Raw genomic sequence first — 15,949 nt, 5'->3', positions numbered from 1 at the left:
CCATTTATGCCATGTATGTTATATACCTTATTATTATCATCAACTCAGGAAAGCAGAACTATTCCCCTGATATTACCTTAAAGGCTGAGGACTGCAACTCCATTTTTTTTACTATACAAATAATACTTGTATTCCTCTGACCTAATACTGCTCTTAAAAAGAAAACATCAATGAGGAGTTTTAATCCAAACAACAAACAACACCTTGTGACAATCACAGGGATGTCCCATAGCATAGTGAATCATGCAAAATTTTCAGACAACTGTTTTCAGACAATACCTTTTGTTTCTAGTAATAGCGTGGTTTAATTTACATGCTGAAGTTATCACAGACCGAAAGCTTGACCAGCCAGGAACCAAAGCCCTGCTGTAACAGGTATGCCCTCAATATGTTCTTGGCCTCCTGGTATGGCTTCGCCATCCTCTTTAGTGGCAAAATAAAAAACAAGTATACATTTAAAAAAAGTAAATATATATTTTCCAAAAATATGAAACATTGTAGTTAGAGGGAAAAATACACAGACAAAAATACCAAAATTAATCATTAAGCCAACTTAAAATTCAGAAACCTGCAAGCTCCAAAATGAATTAAACTTATTAAAAAATTACGACAGCCTGTTGATTCTGTAATACATGTTAATTAAGCAAATAATGCAAATACCTTGGCTTCTCTGCAGGAGCTTGTGGCCAGCAGGTCCTCCCTCTGTGCCTCTTTCGCCACCAACTTGAAGCGATGCAACATTGCTGCTTTACACAGACGGCTTGCCAGTGCAGAACCACTCTTAAAGGGGGATCTATAACAACACAATATAATAAAACAGTTGTAACTAGTGCTAGGCAGTAAGCCAATTCTGTTACGCAACTCAAGGACCAGCTGTAATACTTCCATGAAGTGTACAATTTACTATGTTTTGTAGGACCAAAAGAATTGTAACTGATTAACACCCATTTTAATTCTAAAGTACCTTATCTTAAAAGGATAAAATTATGTGCATTACTAAAGAATTACTGTGCATTACTAATAAAACTATATGAATGCATCTGACTAAAGCTGCCACAAGACATCTTGCTTTCCATAATGTCTCTGAATGCAACAACCCGCATCATCGCCAACCCGTTAACTTCAATCAACCTATCAATTTCAGTGACACTCGTCAATCATGGAGCAACAAGCTCCATAAAAGGTATTTGGCAAGATTGTTTAATTCTCTTAGACAAACTAAAAATTGCTGCACAAATCAGAAACAATCACAGACACAATCATTGTTTCTCTGTATCAAATGGCTAGATTACAATATTGTCATTAAACAACTGCAAAACATATTGAATTTTTAGTGATGTGGGATTTGGGATCTTTGACAATGTTGAGACATGAAGATTACCTCACAGTATGCACATTTTGTTGTTAAAGGTTAACCAGAGCTAGAGCATGCAAACATAAGTATTTGATTTCTGACATCATGGCATATCAGTCTTTGAAGACACCACTGAGATTAGTCAATATGAAATATAGCTATAATATATATATATATAGCTTCTCCTCTTTTTATATGAAGGCTGCAGCCTTTGCTCATACAAACAGAGGGTAGACAGCTCAGGAAAAGACAAACTTCCTCCTCCAGACAACATCAGGGCTTATCAGAGTTAACAAAGAATAAGAGTAAATGATCAAAACCCTGATAATTGTGCAGAAAAGTGCTAATTATAGCTCTGCCCTCAGTTTTCCTTACACCGTCATGTTTTTGCTACAACCAGCTTGTTGGCTAATCGCTACAAATGTATTCACATACATCCAACTAAAGCTGAAACATACTGTATGTAAAGCAGTATGTGCTGTACATAATGTGCTAACTGTGCAGCTTAAAAGCTACAAATTCAGGTGGACACTGAGGCAGGCAAGAGCCTGTGGCAGCTGGACCTGTCTGCTGAGTACACAGAAGCAGACAGAAGAAGACAAGTTTCAGGGTTGCTGACTGATTTGTTCATACTCATTCTTAAACTTCACCCAGTTTCCATCCTCCTTCATGAAGGTGATAATGATCAGTTTATGTTTATGCTCATGATTCTATTTTGGTGGCTATTTTTGTGCTGTAGTTGAAGTTTTTTATTCAGATAAACTATTTGTAATGTAAAAAAGAAAAAGTATTTAGTTTGGGACCATGGTTGTTAAGTCTAGGACATTTAAAAGTCGGGTTTTGGTTGCTTGCGTAACACTGACAAAAAACAAGGAGTTAATTTCGGTCCCTAAGGACAACTATCACTGCAGCCCTCCCTCAATCTGGGCAGAGTGCCCGTTTGGAGTTTGCCAAAAAAGCACCCGAAGGACTCTCAGAATGTAATGAACAAGATTGTTTAGTCTGATAACACCAAGATTGAACTGTTCTGCCAAATACCATCTAAACAGTGAAGCATGTTGGTGGCAGCATCATGCTATGGGTTTTGTTCAGTAAAGTACAGAGATATCTTAAATGAGTCAAAGGTTCATCTCCCAACATGACAACCACCATAAGCACACAGCCAGAAGTGTGGAAATATCTCAGCAACAAGAAAATTATTTACTATTATTTTAAACAAATTATTTTAAACAACTATATCAGGCTGCAAAATGGAAAATTGAAAAAGAGGGAAAGGGCTCTGAATATGCTCTGAATTATCTGTATAATGTATTATTCGTATATATTAAGCTAATACAACTGTTTCATCATCAGAAGTAAGAAAAATGGTCGAGTGTAAATAAAAAAGTTACAGTAAACTAATGAATATTAAATAAGTCCAAAAGTTATACAATACAAAGTACATACATTAATATAATTAACAATTTAACTTTATTTCTGATGAAGAAACTTGTAATATATAAGTGTGCATTACATATGTTTATAACAACATTACATTGATTTACATTTTAAAAATCAATCCAATGCCTCAACCTTTATAGTAACCAAGAGTTTTTGAACTTCCTCTGTGTTTTTCATCTCTGTGCTCTGGCTTATACCTATTTGCTTTGTAGTACAATATGAAATCTTTCTCAAGTTCAAAGTCTGACACAACAAAGAAATTATAACGTTAGAGCATTTCTGATTCACTCTGTAAGCACAAGTCAAAAACTTGTAGACCATATCCCTCCCCTGCAACAACAAAGCGAATGTGTTCTAAAAACATTGCCCAGTGTGACCACTTAAGACTTAAAATGACTTTGAAACCATTTAATTCCTCCAAGAAACAAGGGCTGTACACCATTGCAGTTGTTTCAAGAAGAAAAGAAATCCACACAAAAACGCTCAGGGACACTGGAAATCAGAAAGGCTTGATGCAAATAGAAGCCTTAGTGAGATTCTTTATTTCTATAACAACTATTCTATGAAGCTGGTTTCTTACTTGTGCAAAAGCAAATCTGAGAAATCTGTTTACTTTCATATTTTATGTACTCCTGACTGTAGGAGTCACAAATCTATATCAAGGCCAAGAAATGCATTACAAATAAAGTAATAACAAGAAATCCTCTGAATCATTTTCGCAAAGCTTGAAAGTTCTCTTTATTGTAAGTAGGCAAATCCTTACCCTTCTATGGTCTTGCCCTCCAGACCATCCACAACCTCCACAGAGCTGTCTCCTTCACTCCAGTTCATACTGTAGGTCAGCTGGCCACTCTCAGGGCTGTTAGCAGCAACAGAAGGCACCAAGGTGATGTGAGGCCTCATCATGCAGTAGAACAGGGGAAGCTGAGAGGTTATCCCCTCTGCACGCTGGTTCACGGAGATCTCCATGCCACGGATATCACTGCAGCCAGAATCACCTGGTAAGATTTAATAAAAAGTTGATAAATCTATGCTCTGAAACGAATCAGCTATACTTTCTTTCTACAACTGAGATTACTCATTTAAAATGTCAACAATTGTCCAAATAATTTGGCTTACAGATTACTTTTCTTGTGAAGAATGTATTATGATTATGGATTAATCACCTGTCAGTGGGTAAAGAACAACCCCAATTCAAAAATGTTGGCACGATGTGTAAAATTTAAATAATAAACAGAATGCAATGATATACAAATCTTATCAACCCGTATTTTCTTCACAATAGAACAAACATTTTAGATGCTGAAACAGACATTCTACCGTTTTATGAAAAATATTAGATCATTTTGAATTTTACATCTAAAAAAAGTTGGAACATTGCCCTCCCTTTATAACGTGGATCTCTGCAATGAGCATTCTCTCCGTTTTGCCAAATGTAAAACATACATTTACTTTCTGAAGTCTCTAGTGTCCTTCAACAACCTTTACAGACACAAGCTGCAGCCTTCCAGACAAATTTAAACCTTGTACATTTGGCAAATTATCTGTTTTTAAAGTGTAGAAAATATTCATGGAATAGCTTCACATTTTGCAGATTGTTCAGATAAATGCTGGACAAACACAGACACTCTTTAATCCTCTCCCCCCTCTAATTTTAAATATCCAATTTGTTTCCTCCTGTCTTTCAGCTTATCCTATGAGTTCAAGGTCACCACAGCTGATTGTCTGTCCATATGTTGATTTGGCACAGTTTATACGCCGGAAGCCCTTCCTGATTCCTAATTTTAAATATTGTCAATAAACTAGTAAATTGTAACAGACTCATGATTTTTGATGTTTAGAGAATTAGTGTCAAAAGCTCAACAGCTCTCCAAAATGTGATTAGTGTCAACTCCACCAAAACTTAAAAACCCCAAAAGTTTACAAAAATCCACAAAGAAAGGGATATTAATATTTGTAATCAATAACAATCTGTCGATTGTTAAAACTTCACTATGAAGTAGGCTATTCTATTATTGATAATCATCCAAAACATTTGCTAGCTGTAAGGATCTCTGCACCTGTTGGTGTGTATGCTATTTACTGATCTGTAAATAAATAAAAATAAGTAAATAAATCAGAAAATTGTTTTAAGCAAGATGAATTTTCCTTTTCCTGCTAAAATGGTCTCTAATGTACCAATGTCACAGCGTAGGCTACGATTAATTTAGATTTAACAAATGTATAATGACAAACCTGCCCGTTTGTATCTGATGGTACATTATTTAAAGGCCCCTTACACTCATTGAGGTCATGTGAATGTTTTAAGCTGCAAAACATTTTTGTAAATCAGGATCTTCAGTAATTTGATCAAGTTTGATTTGAGATATCTATTCATCTGTCCATTCATCTATCAATATTTATATATAAATAAAAGTTCAACTATTTTTTATATTTCAGATGCACATTTATTTAACAAGTGTTTCTGCTGATCCTCTCATTCTCGGGTTTCATCATGACCTGTGATCAGTATTTCTGACTTTTCAATCAAAATATATTGAAACATTAAATATTTTAGTAATTTTTGACTTCTAATACAAAAGCTCACATCTGAAGTCAATTTTTTCTGTTTGAGCATTTTTACTTTTTGATGTAATTTTTACCCTGTTGCTGTGACAACTGAATTCCTTCCTCCAGGCACAGACAAAATGTTATTCATCTAAAAGCTTATGTTTGAGTTATTAACATGATATAAATAAAACTGAGATTCTAAATGGTGAAACTAATGTTGCTAGGCATATCCACTTGCCTATGAGGATGCTCTGGACATAGATGGGCTCAATGAAGTGGCTGAGCAAGGCTCCCTGGTATCCCAGCACTTGCCACTGAGTGATCTTGTCTGTGGTAGACATGCTGACCAACTTGGAGGCAGAATGATCAAATGTTGACGCGAAAACCGAGAAAACCTTTAAAAGAAACAAATCAAGTTGTGGTTAATGTATGAATATTGAACAGCTGCAAAAACCAAATTCAAATAAACCAGATAAGCAAAAGGATGAGTAAAACACCTTCCCCTCCACCGACAGGTGTAGGCTGATGTCACTGTTCACTTGCCAAGCCAAAATGGAAAGTGGTCTAAGACGCCTGAGAACAAAAGAACTGAGTTGAGCAAAAGCATTTCAAATATTTGGATTTCTAAAAAGCTCTTACTTTACACAGAACTGAAATTGTGTTGCTGTTATAAAAAACAAATGACAGAGACATATTACAGAGTACAAAACAGAACAAGTATTTTGTGCTCAAATCTATCCATCTACATATACACATACATTACAGATTGTCATTACCCGCTTTATCTCTGAGCTTGAGTGGGAGTTCTCAGTAACACTTATACTCCAAAAATAGTGTAAACTAATTACCCCCAACGTGTCTTGACCTTACCTTAATGAAAACCTTGAACCTCTTGCATCACAGGACAGATTTCTCCACTGCTTCATGAATATATATATAGAAGCTAAACCTGCAAAGGTAAACAAATACTCACAGCTTAGAAGGGATCTGAGCAGCACCCTTTGGGAGTTGGTTCACATAAAGGTGAAGAGTGATCCCACTCTTTAGGCTGAGGAGGCCACTGCTGCCATTCTGATGGAAGATTGACTTCTGTGTCAAATCAGCCGTTTTGCTGAAGAACATTAGCAGGTGTCGGTAGAGAAACCTGACAATACAGCCACAACGTGTTGTTATAATTCTACAGTATATTCAAAATGTGTTTATATAACAGGTGATCACCTAACAGATGGGGAAAGAAAAAATTAAAATTAAAAATGAATATTCTCAATCTTAAATATTCCAGTAAAACAATTTGTATTCGTATTCTAACAATCTTGAATTTGTGAATGCTATCAAAATCCAGGTGCCGGTCTTATCTTTATTATGCAATATTTAAAAATTACTGTACGCCATGTTACCATGGTTCATTTACACCACTTGGCCATAGTATTAAATCTAATTGGTGGACCCTTTCCACCATAAGGTAAATTGGTCACCATAATTTATTAATGAAACCATTTTCAAAAAACAACCTGTGAATCCATACCTACAACCATTGGTTAAATAAGGCAATTACTGTATCTTGATTTAAGCCTATTATAAAATGTAAACGTGCTATGGGGTTAACCATAGCTGTAATTTAAACGTGCTTTCTTCTAGTAGGAAAACATGCATTGCAAATACAGTGTTTTTTGAATCTATTCACAAAACACTGTTTAAAGTGAGCAGCACAATAGCCAACTATCCACAACTTCACCTTCTAATTTCGGACATTGTTACATGAAATAAACATTCACAGTAAACACACTGTTAAAAAGGCATAAAAATAGGCAAAAACACGACTTCTTGAAACACAGCAGTGCTTATAAAAAAGAGCAAAAGGAGGAAAACACTTATGCAATATATTTTTAATTTTATTTTTTTAAAGGTATATTTGCCACTGTGATCAGAGCGCTATGACACAGGATAATAAGGAGTCTATAGCGAACCTCATAAGAGATCTCCTTGCAGTTACAACGGCATGAGAATCATGCAGGATTCGTCCCCTTGATGAGGCATTCTCTTTTGTATTGTAGTTCCCAGTGCCAAGAGCAACCACATCACATCCGCTGGCTAGTGAGAGAAAGGAGGGAAAGAGGGACAGATAAATCAGCTTATTTAGCTAGTAGACACCTAATTGTTCCTCTATTACCTGAGATTTATCTGTGTGTACTTGTGTTCATTCTCATGAGATAAAAGCAAAGTATTACTCACTGCAACATAGTATGTACATTTATAATCTTTTACTCTACATAATATTAAAGTGCATTAAATACATTTAAACAAGATGCAATTTAAATGATGTCAAAGTATAAAGTTCAATCTATGATATTAGCCTAAAATTTAAGATCAGCACACATGCACTTCTTGCATTCCATCTGTAATGACCTCACCTTGTAGAGGTGTAGCATACATTTTAAGGTAATTATATTCATTCAGGGCACAAAAGAAACTCACTGTTATGCAAACATCAGCAGTTCAACAGTTATATATCATTTGCCTATGAAACTGGGAGAGGAAAAATTAAAGTGGGCAAAGGAAGCTCAGTTTGGTCAGTGAAATGATCACCGACTAAGTCAGATATTTTACTGACAAAGTTGTCACTAGATTTAACAAGGTTATTTTCTTGCGGGAGCCAACTTACAAGTCTGAATGATGAACGCTGCAGTGGTGCCTGCACAGGCAGAAAACTCTGGGTGACTGTTCAACAGTTTAGTAAGCTGGTCCCTGACAGCGTTTGGAATCTGGAGGTTGACAGATTTCTTTCTTTCTAAGCATAAAAAATAAAATAAAAATAATGACAAATTCAACTGATTTTCACCTCATAACACCTGAACAAGGAAAGTGAAGTATCGTATGGTAAAATATGTCCTGCACTTCCTATTTTGCTTTTTACAGTATGGTCTTCAAAGATTTGAATCAACATTTTTGTCATTTTGGCTGTTTTTTTAATCCTACGTGATTAAAATAATGAAACACTCATTGAATCTAAAGTGCTGACTTTCTACAAAATCAAATGTGTTTCCCTTGCTAAAGACAAGCTTAGTAAACAAGAGTGAGCTCCTGCATCATAAAAAAATAAATAAAAGAGATAAGAAATAGGAGTGTCACTTCTTGAACTTTGTTTCATTTCAGAGCGACAATACTGAATCACACCCAAAATTGTACTGCTGTCATCCTATACAAAGCTATAATGCAAAGGTCTGTTTATCTGTCCATCATGTGTCCCATCCTCAGCCATCAAACATTAAGAAATTAAATTAAAAAGACTCATTCAATTCCTATTGTTTGGGTATACTTAGAAATAAGACTGCAGTTGAGAGAAGGCGAAAATCATATCGAAATCAAGAGTTACCACAAATGGCTCTACAAGGCTGGATGTCAAACATGGAGTGCTCCTCTTTTACTGGCAGGGGTGGAGGGACACCTTAGGGGAAGAAAAAAAGTCATTAAAAATAAGATAGCTTCAGTCCGTTTGTCTGTACACTATGCTCCATTTGAGTATTTTTTAAACCAGTCAATGCTAAATAATCTAAATCTGCCTCTAATTGCCTATACTGACCCACTCATGTTTATTATGCTTGATTTATCATGTTTTATTTCTCACTGAAACAGAATATTTCTCTAAACAAACATGCTGTTGCATTTATGTGCGTTGTAATGCAGACAGGTCCTTCTGGCAGATAGCTACACAAGTTCTTGCATATTTGTAACCTTTGCTAGAAATGGATAAGCAGAGCAGAATTTGCACTTTGCATTGAGTACTGGGATTTGGCCTTTTTATTTCAGTTCGTTTGAAACAGTTTCTGCACCAAAACCTTCTCCCCTGATTTTAATAATGTGTACTGTAACATTATCACTTGTTGTGTAAGGCATGAAAACCATTCTTTACAAGGAAATCAAAGTCTGCTACATTTTAATAAGACTCTAAATGGAATCCACACACCTGATGCCTCAGGAAGGAAGGACTTTAGGCTTTCCAAGCTAGGCAGGAGTTCCTGGAGAGCAAACTCTGCTGCCTTGAGTCGAGCATCCTTTTTGGTCAATCCCATGCCAGTCTTATACTCAACCCCATCAATTACCACACAAAAGGCAAAATAAAGCCCTGGCACGTTGCCTGAGGAAACAATATTTGAGAATGAATTGCATCCAAAGCCTCAGCTGTGTGCTTCTGTATTCGTCAGCCAGTACAGCCATTTTAAATTTTGTCCACTCGAAAAAAGAAATTATACAGCACACTAAAAGTTAGAGTCAATTTTAATATTATTTGTGGATCCAATGCAACTTTCCAAGTAAAAAAGTTAAGCATCACCTAGTTCTCACTTCTTATTTGTGGATTTGCTGCTCTTTGTTACTTTCTTATAATAATCTGAACAGTTTGGGATTTTGTAATATAATTGTTTGGACTAAACTGAAAATATGTCTGAATTTTATGAATGTGTGAGGGACTTCACACAATTCTGAGATTTTTCAAACAAAACTGGATATTCAAGAAAAAAACAACTCCAAATAATTTTTAATTTCAGCTTGAATTATGAAACAAATAAGAACCACACAATTCAAATTTTAAGAAGCCATATATGAATGTTATGCATATTGTTGAAAATTTCAGAATTACATTTTTAACAAAATAACATCAATTATTATTGATCTAAACACACAAATAGCCGGATGCATGCTGTGGAGCTTTACCTGTGGTCACTGTCTCCTTTATTTCCAGGTGGAATTGCAGAATCTGTGCAAGCTGATGGAGTAAAGAAACAGCATGCAAATCCCCTTGCATGTATCTGTCAACCAGTGTTTTAGGTGAGACTTTTGGCTTGGCAGCATAGCCTTAGTTGGGGAAAGAAGGAGAACGTACAAAGGGCAAATTAAAATTTTATACGTATACATGTTTGTCCATTTAATGCATCCACAAGGGCCACAAGCCAATGTCTTCTTGTGTCAGTCCCATGTCTGGATAAATGGAGAGCGTTTTGTCAGGCATGGCATCTGACATAAAGCACATGCCAAATCAAACGTGTATCATGACATCTACACTGAATCTAAATTCCATACTGGATTGGTCACGGCCCGGTGCCACCACCACCGGTGCTGTGGAGGTGGCATTGGACAATTGTTGGTGGGAGAAGGAGAGGAGGAAGGCGTGTTCGTAGACAGAGAGAGAAGAAGAAAGTCAAGAGTGCAAGTATGACAGTAGGGACTATGACAGGGAAGAATATAGAATTGGTTGACATGATGCTGAGAAGGAAGGTGGATATACTGAGTATCCAGGAGACCAGGTGGAAAGGTAACAAGGCTGAAAGCTTAGGAGCAGGGTACAGGTTGTTCTACTATGGTGTGGATAGTAAGAGAATTGGAGTAGGAGTTATCCTGAAAGAGGAGTGTGTGAGGAATGTTCTGTGGTGAAAAGACTATCAGACAGGTGGAGGATTCTGAAGCTGGAAATTGAAGGTTCAATGTTGTTGTGAATATTTGAGTTGGAAGAGAAGGAGAAATTCTGGAGTTAGATAAAGTGATTTAGAGCATCCTTCATGAGAGAGTGGTGATTGCTGCAGATTTTAAATGGACATGTTGGTGAAGGGAACAAAGGTGATGAGAATGTGAATGTCGGCAGATTTGGTCTCAAGGACAGTAACGCAGAAGGTCAGATGGTGGTAGACTTTGCAAAAAGGATGGAAATGGCTGTATTGAACACGTTCTTCCAGAAAAGGCAGGAACATAGGTGCAGAGGCAGACTACATTTTGTGTCAATGTTGTAATCTGAAAGAGATCAGTGACTACAAATTGTTGGTAGGGGAAAGTGTAGCCAGACAACACAGGATTGGTTCTGAGCACCTTGTTTGCTCTGGTGATGGACAGGCTGACACATGAGGTTAGACAGGAATCTTCATGAACTATGATGTTTGCAGATGACATTGTGTTCTGTCGCAAGAGCAGGTGGAGGAGAGAGGTGGAGGTCTGCTCTGGAAAGCAGTGGAATGAATGTTAGCCGCACCTAGACAGAATACCTGAGTGTGTATGAGAGGGACCCAAGTACAACGGTGAGGTTACAGGGAGCAGAGGTGAAGAAGGTGCAGGACTTTAAGTACTTAGGGTCAATGGTTCAGAGCAACGGAGAGTTTGGAAAAGAGGTGAAGAGGCGAGTGCAAGCAGGTTGGAACGGGTGGAGAAAAGTGTCAGGTGTGTTGTGTGATCGAGTATCAGCGAGAATGAAAGAAAAGGTTTTCAAGACGTTTGTGAGACCAGCGTCATTGTTCGGCTTAGAGACAGTGGCACTGAAGAAAAGACAGGAGGCAGAGCTGGAGGTAGCAGAGCTTAAGATGTTCAGGTTCACTTTGGGAGGATGGACAGGATCAGGAATGAGGACATCAGAGGGAGAGCTCATGTGTTGGAGATAAAGTCAGAGAGGCCAGATTGAGTTGGTTTGGACATGTTCAGAGGAGTCATGATGAATATATCGGTAGAAAAAATGCTGAGGTTGGAGCTGCCAGGCAGGAGGTCTAGAAAAAGACCAAAGAGGAGATTTATGGATGTAGTGAAAGAGGACATGAAGTGTCAAGAAGCTGTGAGAGAAGAGGATGCAGAGGACAGTGTTCGATGGAGGCACATGATTTGCTGTGGCGACTCCTGAAAGGATACAGCCGAAAGGAAAAGAAGAAGACACGTTTGTCTATTTAGCTGTGCAAAATGCAAAACATTAACTTCCCTGCAAAAGAAAACAGATTTGAAAAGTGATGAATGAGCCTTGAAGTTATTACCTGTATTATTTAAATCAATTAACTCTGGTGACTGCATTACTGACAGAGTCCTATGAGATTCAAGCAAACCACATTGTGAAACTCACCAGGTGTGGAAGTACTTTTTACTCACTTTTTACTTGTTGGTGCAAGACGTCTTTACGAGGGCCTTTTGGGATAGGAAGTGTAGACTGGGATTCATACGACTGAGTTAGTCCTGGGGTTGCAGGCAAATTCTTCATTAGAATTTGTGCAAAAGAGGATCCTCTGGAGCGTGGAAATGATCCGCCACTTGCAATCATCCTAAAAGTTTTTACAATCACTGAAAAGAAGAACACGCCAATCTGTTATTGCGTGATTACCATGAACACCTCTAAAAAGCAGATAATACGAACACACACATGCAAAGACAGAAATGTTTCTTTAGCTAAGATTCTAAAGTCCACAATCAACTGTCTCGGGCATTTCAGGGTTCAAGAGCATCCAATCATTTACCTAATGGGACCAGCTTTAATTAATTGGGTTAGCAACAGGTTTTCTGTAAGCTGTAAAACCTCTTTTTTTAGTTTTGTAAAAAAAAAAAAAAAAATTTAAAAATTATTAAAAGCTTGTCAGTTAGAATCAGTTCATAACATATACAAAACATAAACAACGGTGAAACGCTGAATTAGTGTTTACTCATTTCAGCCTCACTGTGTTCTTTCTCCCTCCCACCTTGTGATTAGCGAGCTTTAAAAACGTGCCCAATGTTTGTGCTTGAGTATTTCCTAAATCAGAAGCCGCATACGTCGTATGTTTTCATTTTACAATAACATATATTCTTTCCAGTGACTGAAATTTATTAGTGACTCGGTTGTCTGGGCACAAATTTGTCCATGGTTGCCTTACGGTGCGGTCCATGCATTACATCGCACCTGCTGACTTGCTAGTTTACGACAACAATACCAATTCGACTTAAGTTAGCAACACTAGTTTGTTAACAATACATTACGCAGTATTTTGTGCATATAAATGCTGCAGCAACATCTCCATATATGGAAGCTGGCAGCTTAATGAGACACAAGACAGGTGTCCCAATAACATATTACTACAGCGTTTGCAGAGCAGCCATATGTTGAGGTTGTGGTTGCTCAGACCCGTTTCTTAAATTGCTTTCAACTCTGTACTTGTGTTCTTGTTAAACATCAAACAGTCAAACCCCAAGTACCGCTTCAACTAGAAGTTTGCATCTTACACCTAAGTATCCTAGAATGCCTTGCATGCCAACTAGAAGTTGGCAAAGAGTTTAGCCTAAGCACAAAGCTTGTAAAAAGTTTATCCTAATAGTGCTATAACGCCCCTTTATTAAGTTTAGAATGTGGTCAATTTATCCAAATTAAGTTTGTTATATGTGTTCAGGCATTTCTGGCACCAAGAGAACTATTCTCCCAGACCAGACAGCTGTTATCTCAGCAGCCTGCAACACTGCTCCTGAGAGGATCTGACCAGATAACCTCCACGATCATCCCAGAGAAGAACAGACCCACCTCAGTAAGCTATGAATTAGTTTGGCACAATTTTTTTAATACATGTTATTCTTCACATTCAAAGAGAAAAGCATCTAAACCATTTATTGGATATTGCAGACAACCTTGTACTCACAAATCAATAAAGGAATACTTACATGAATATCGAAGGATATATAAATTATTAAGAGAAGTTTTTTTTAAATAACCTATAGACCTACATACAACAAACAAGTTTCGATTTAATCAGTCAATTGTCTTAAAAAAAACGCTTTGTGTAACAGTTGAGATTATTTGGTTGCTTTACAACTACTGTGATATGTATATTTGTGACATATATTTGTGCTTAAGTGTCATAACGCCCTGAGCTAAGCTGCAAATAATCCAATCCTTCAGGCCTTTTCGGAAATTTCCACTTCTCAGTTCAAATGGAACGTCTTATAGTTACAAAACTGTTGAAAAAAGGAAAAATACGTTTACCTAAAGAATAAAAGCTTAAATATGGGTGTTTTGACAGTGTCATAAAAAATGAGCAAAGTGAAACTGACAGAAGCAGGTGCAGAGGCTCTTAACTGCGAGCAACTTCGCACGCGGTCGGAAAACTGTCACCAGATAACGTAGTCACGAGTAAATTTGAAACACTAATCATTGTACCGCCCAAAAATGAAAATAAAAAAAAACGAGGGGAAACTCGGAATATCATTTTATAATCGAAAATTTAATATGAGCAGAAACGTGTATAATCTAGATATGCTTGGATTATCTACAGAAACGTAATAGTACTAGTTACTTCGACGTGGAAGACTTTATGTTAACTAATTTACGTTAGCGATAGTTAGCCAAGTTTCAGAAGGTGATACTTCGCGTTAGCGCTAACGGTTATATCCTATGAGGCCTTTCAGTTAATAGACAATAACAGCAAGTTTTTATAAGGAATTAAATTTACAAACACTTACAATTACCAGCAATTTAGCTTAATTAACAACGTTATTCTTGGCCGCCCTGTAAGGGTTGGTTAACGTTAACTTACCTTGTGGCCTAAGGTCAGTTTGAAGCCTGGCTGAGAATTTCTTCACCCGTTAACGTCCAAAATCACTGTGTGGCGACATATTAGAAGCGTTAAAGACAAAATAGTAAAAATAGGCGACATATTAAAAGCTTTAAAGACAAATAATTGATATAAGTGACATTTTCTGCTGCATAATACAGAGGACGAAGTCTTACCGCTCACGCGAACCTCTACTTACTTGACGCGTTGACGGCACGTGCGTTGATTGACAGAGATCGTTTATTGAACACAACCAGCTACACTGGCGGTGAATTCTCGACGGTGTTTTTGTGCAACGTTTCTAGTGACAAAACTACGGGTTAATTGATGCCCTTTCTTCCAAAAATCCAAAAATATCGGAAACTTCCCAATAGCTACTAAATTACACCTATGACTATTATTCCTTTCCCCCAATTTACAGTAGAGTATTAATCAGATTTAGATAAACACAAATTAAAGTTTTGTTGTTATGACACAGCTAATGGAGCTATGTTTGTGCAGAATGGTGGTTGATCTATAATAATACAGCATCATTTATTAGAAGATTATATGTCTCACCCAAAGTGGTCAACATATGGCTGTATGGATGGATTAATCTACTTGCACACCTACTGAAAATTTTGTGTAACTCGATTAAATGTACTCCGTTATTAAACCACCTTATCTGACATCAACGTTATCACACCACCTTATCTGACATCACTTGTTTCTTAATATTTGGTATTTTTTTATTCCTCAGTGTCGCGGCATGTGAATTTATATTCACTTTTTTCTTGTGTGATGCACATGTATGACACAATCCTGGAAAGCCTTGAGGGTTTTTTTTTTTTTTTTTTTTTAGCATTTCGTTAAGTTTTAATCTAATTTTAAGAACCACTTCTGCTATTTCATGATTAGTGTTCATTCTACTTTTATATTTGCCCTTAAATTTAAATTTTAGTCACATTTGACATGACTGTAGTCTAACAACTGTATCTGTTAGTCCGTCAACAAATATCTTAACAACTATCATATTCATTGCCGTGACATTTTGTCCATACATTCCACTATTTCCCGAATCCTTAATGCCCAGGGATGAAACCTATGACTTTGGAGATGATCCCCAGGCATTTTCTCCAGCACCACAATGAATCTCAATCATCATCAACCCAACCCTATGCTCTACCACTGATCCACCAGGCCCCCTTAACATTACATCAACATAAAATACCTACCACAGCGTGTGCCTAGGCAATATATACATGTTGCATGTATTTTGTTTAAATAGTTTGTGTGTGTGTGTCTGTGTGTGTCA

General features: G+C 37.0%; 1 protein-coding gene across 1 annotated transcript in view; it reads right to left on the bottom strand.

Moving 5' to 3' along the window:
• Nucleotides 1-14,875, bottom strand: part of adad1 (adenosine deaminase domain containing 1 (testis-specific)) — a 16,179-nt gene extending 1,304 nt beyond the window's left edge. Inside the window, exons 1-14 of the mRNA XM_067518736.1 lie at nt 14,832-14,875; nt 14,638-14,702; nt 12,236-12,424; nt 10,055-10,195; nt 9,309-9,479; nt 8,718-8,789; nt 8,007-8,132; nt 7,312-7,435; nt 6,318-6,488; nt 5,842-5,917; nt 5,583-5,739; nt 3,558-3,792; nt 661-793; nt 1-423 (exon numbers count right to left, since the gene is read on the bottom strand). The exon at nt 1-423 is cut by the window's left edge and continues 1,304 nt beyond it. Of these exons, the coding sequence (XP_067374837.1) occupies nt 310-423; nt 661-793; nt 3,558-3,792; nt 5,583-5,739; nt 5,842-5,917; nt 6,318-6,488; nt 7,312-7,435; nt 8,007-8,132; nt 8,718-8,789; nt 9,309-9,479; nt 10,055-10,195; nt 12,236-12,404 (1,689 nt within the window). The 5' untranslated portion in view covers nt 12,405-12,424; nt 14,638-14,702; nt 14,832-14,875 and the 3' untranslated portion in view covers nt 1-309. The remainder of the gene's footprint in view (nt 424-660; nt 794-3,557; nt 3,793-5,582; nt 5,740-5,841; nt 5,918-6,317; nt 6,489-7,311; nt 7,436-8,006; nt 8,133-8,717; nt 8,790-9,308; nt 9,480-10,054; nt 10,196-12,235; nt 12,425-14,637; nt 14,703-14,831) is intronic.
• Nucleotides 14,876-15,949: the final 1,074 nt, after the last annotated feature.

The sequence above is a fragment of the Channa argus genome, chromosome 10, assembly GCF_033026475.1.
Source record: "Channa argus isolate prfri chromosome 10, Channa argus male v1.0, whole genome shotgun sequence".
Classification (NCBI taxonomy): domain Eukaryota; kingdom Metazoa; phylum Chordata; class Actinopteri; order Anabantiformes; family Channidae; genus Channa; species Channa argus.
The sequence above is the reverse complement of the archived record's forward strand: the minus strand, read 5'-3'. Positions and strand labels throughout refer to the sequence as shown.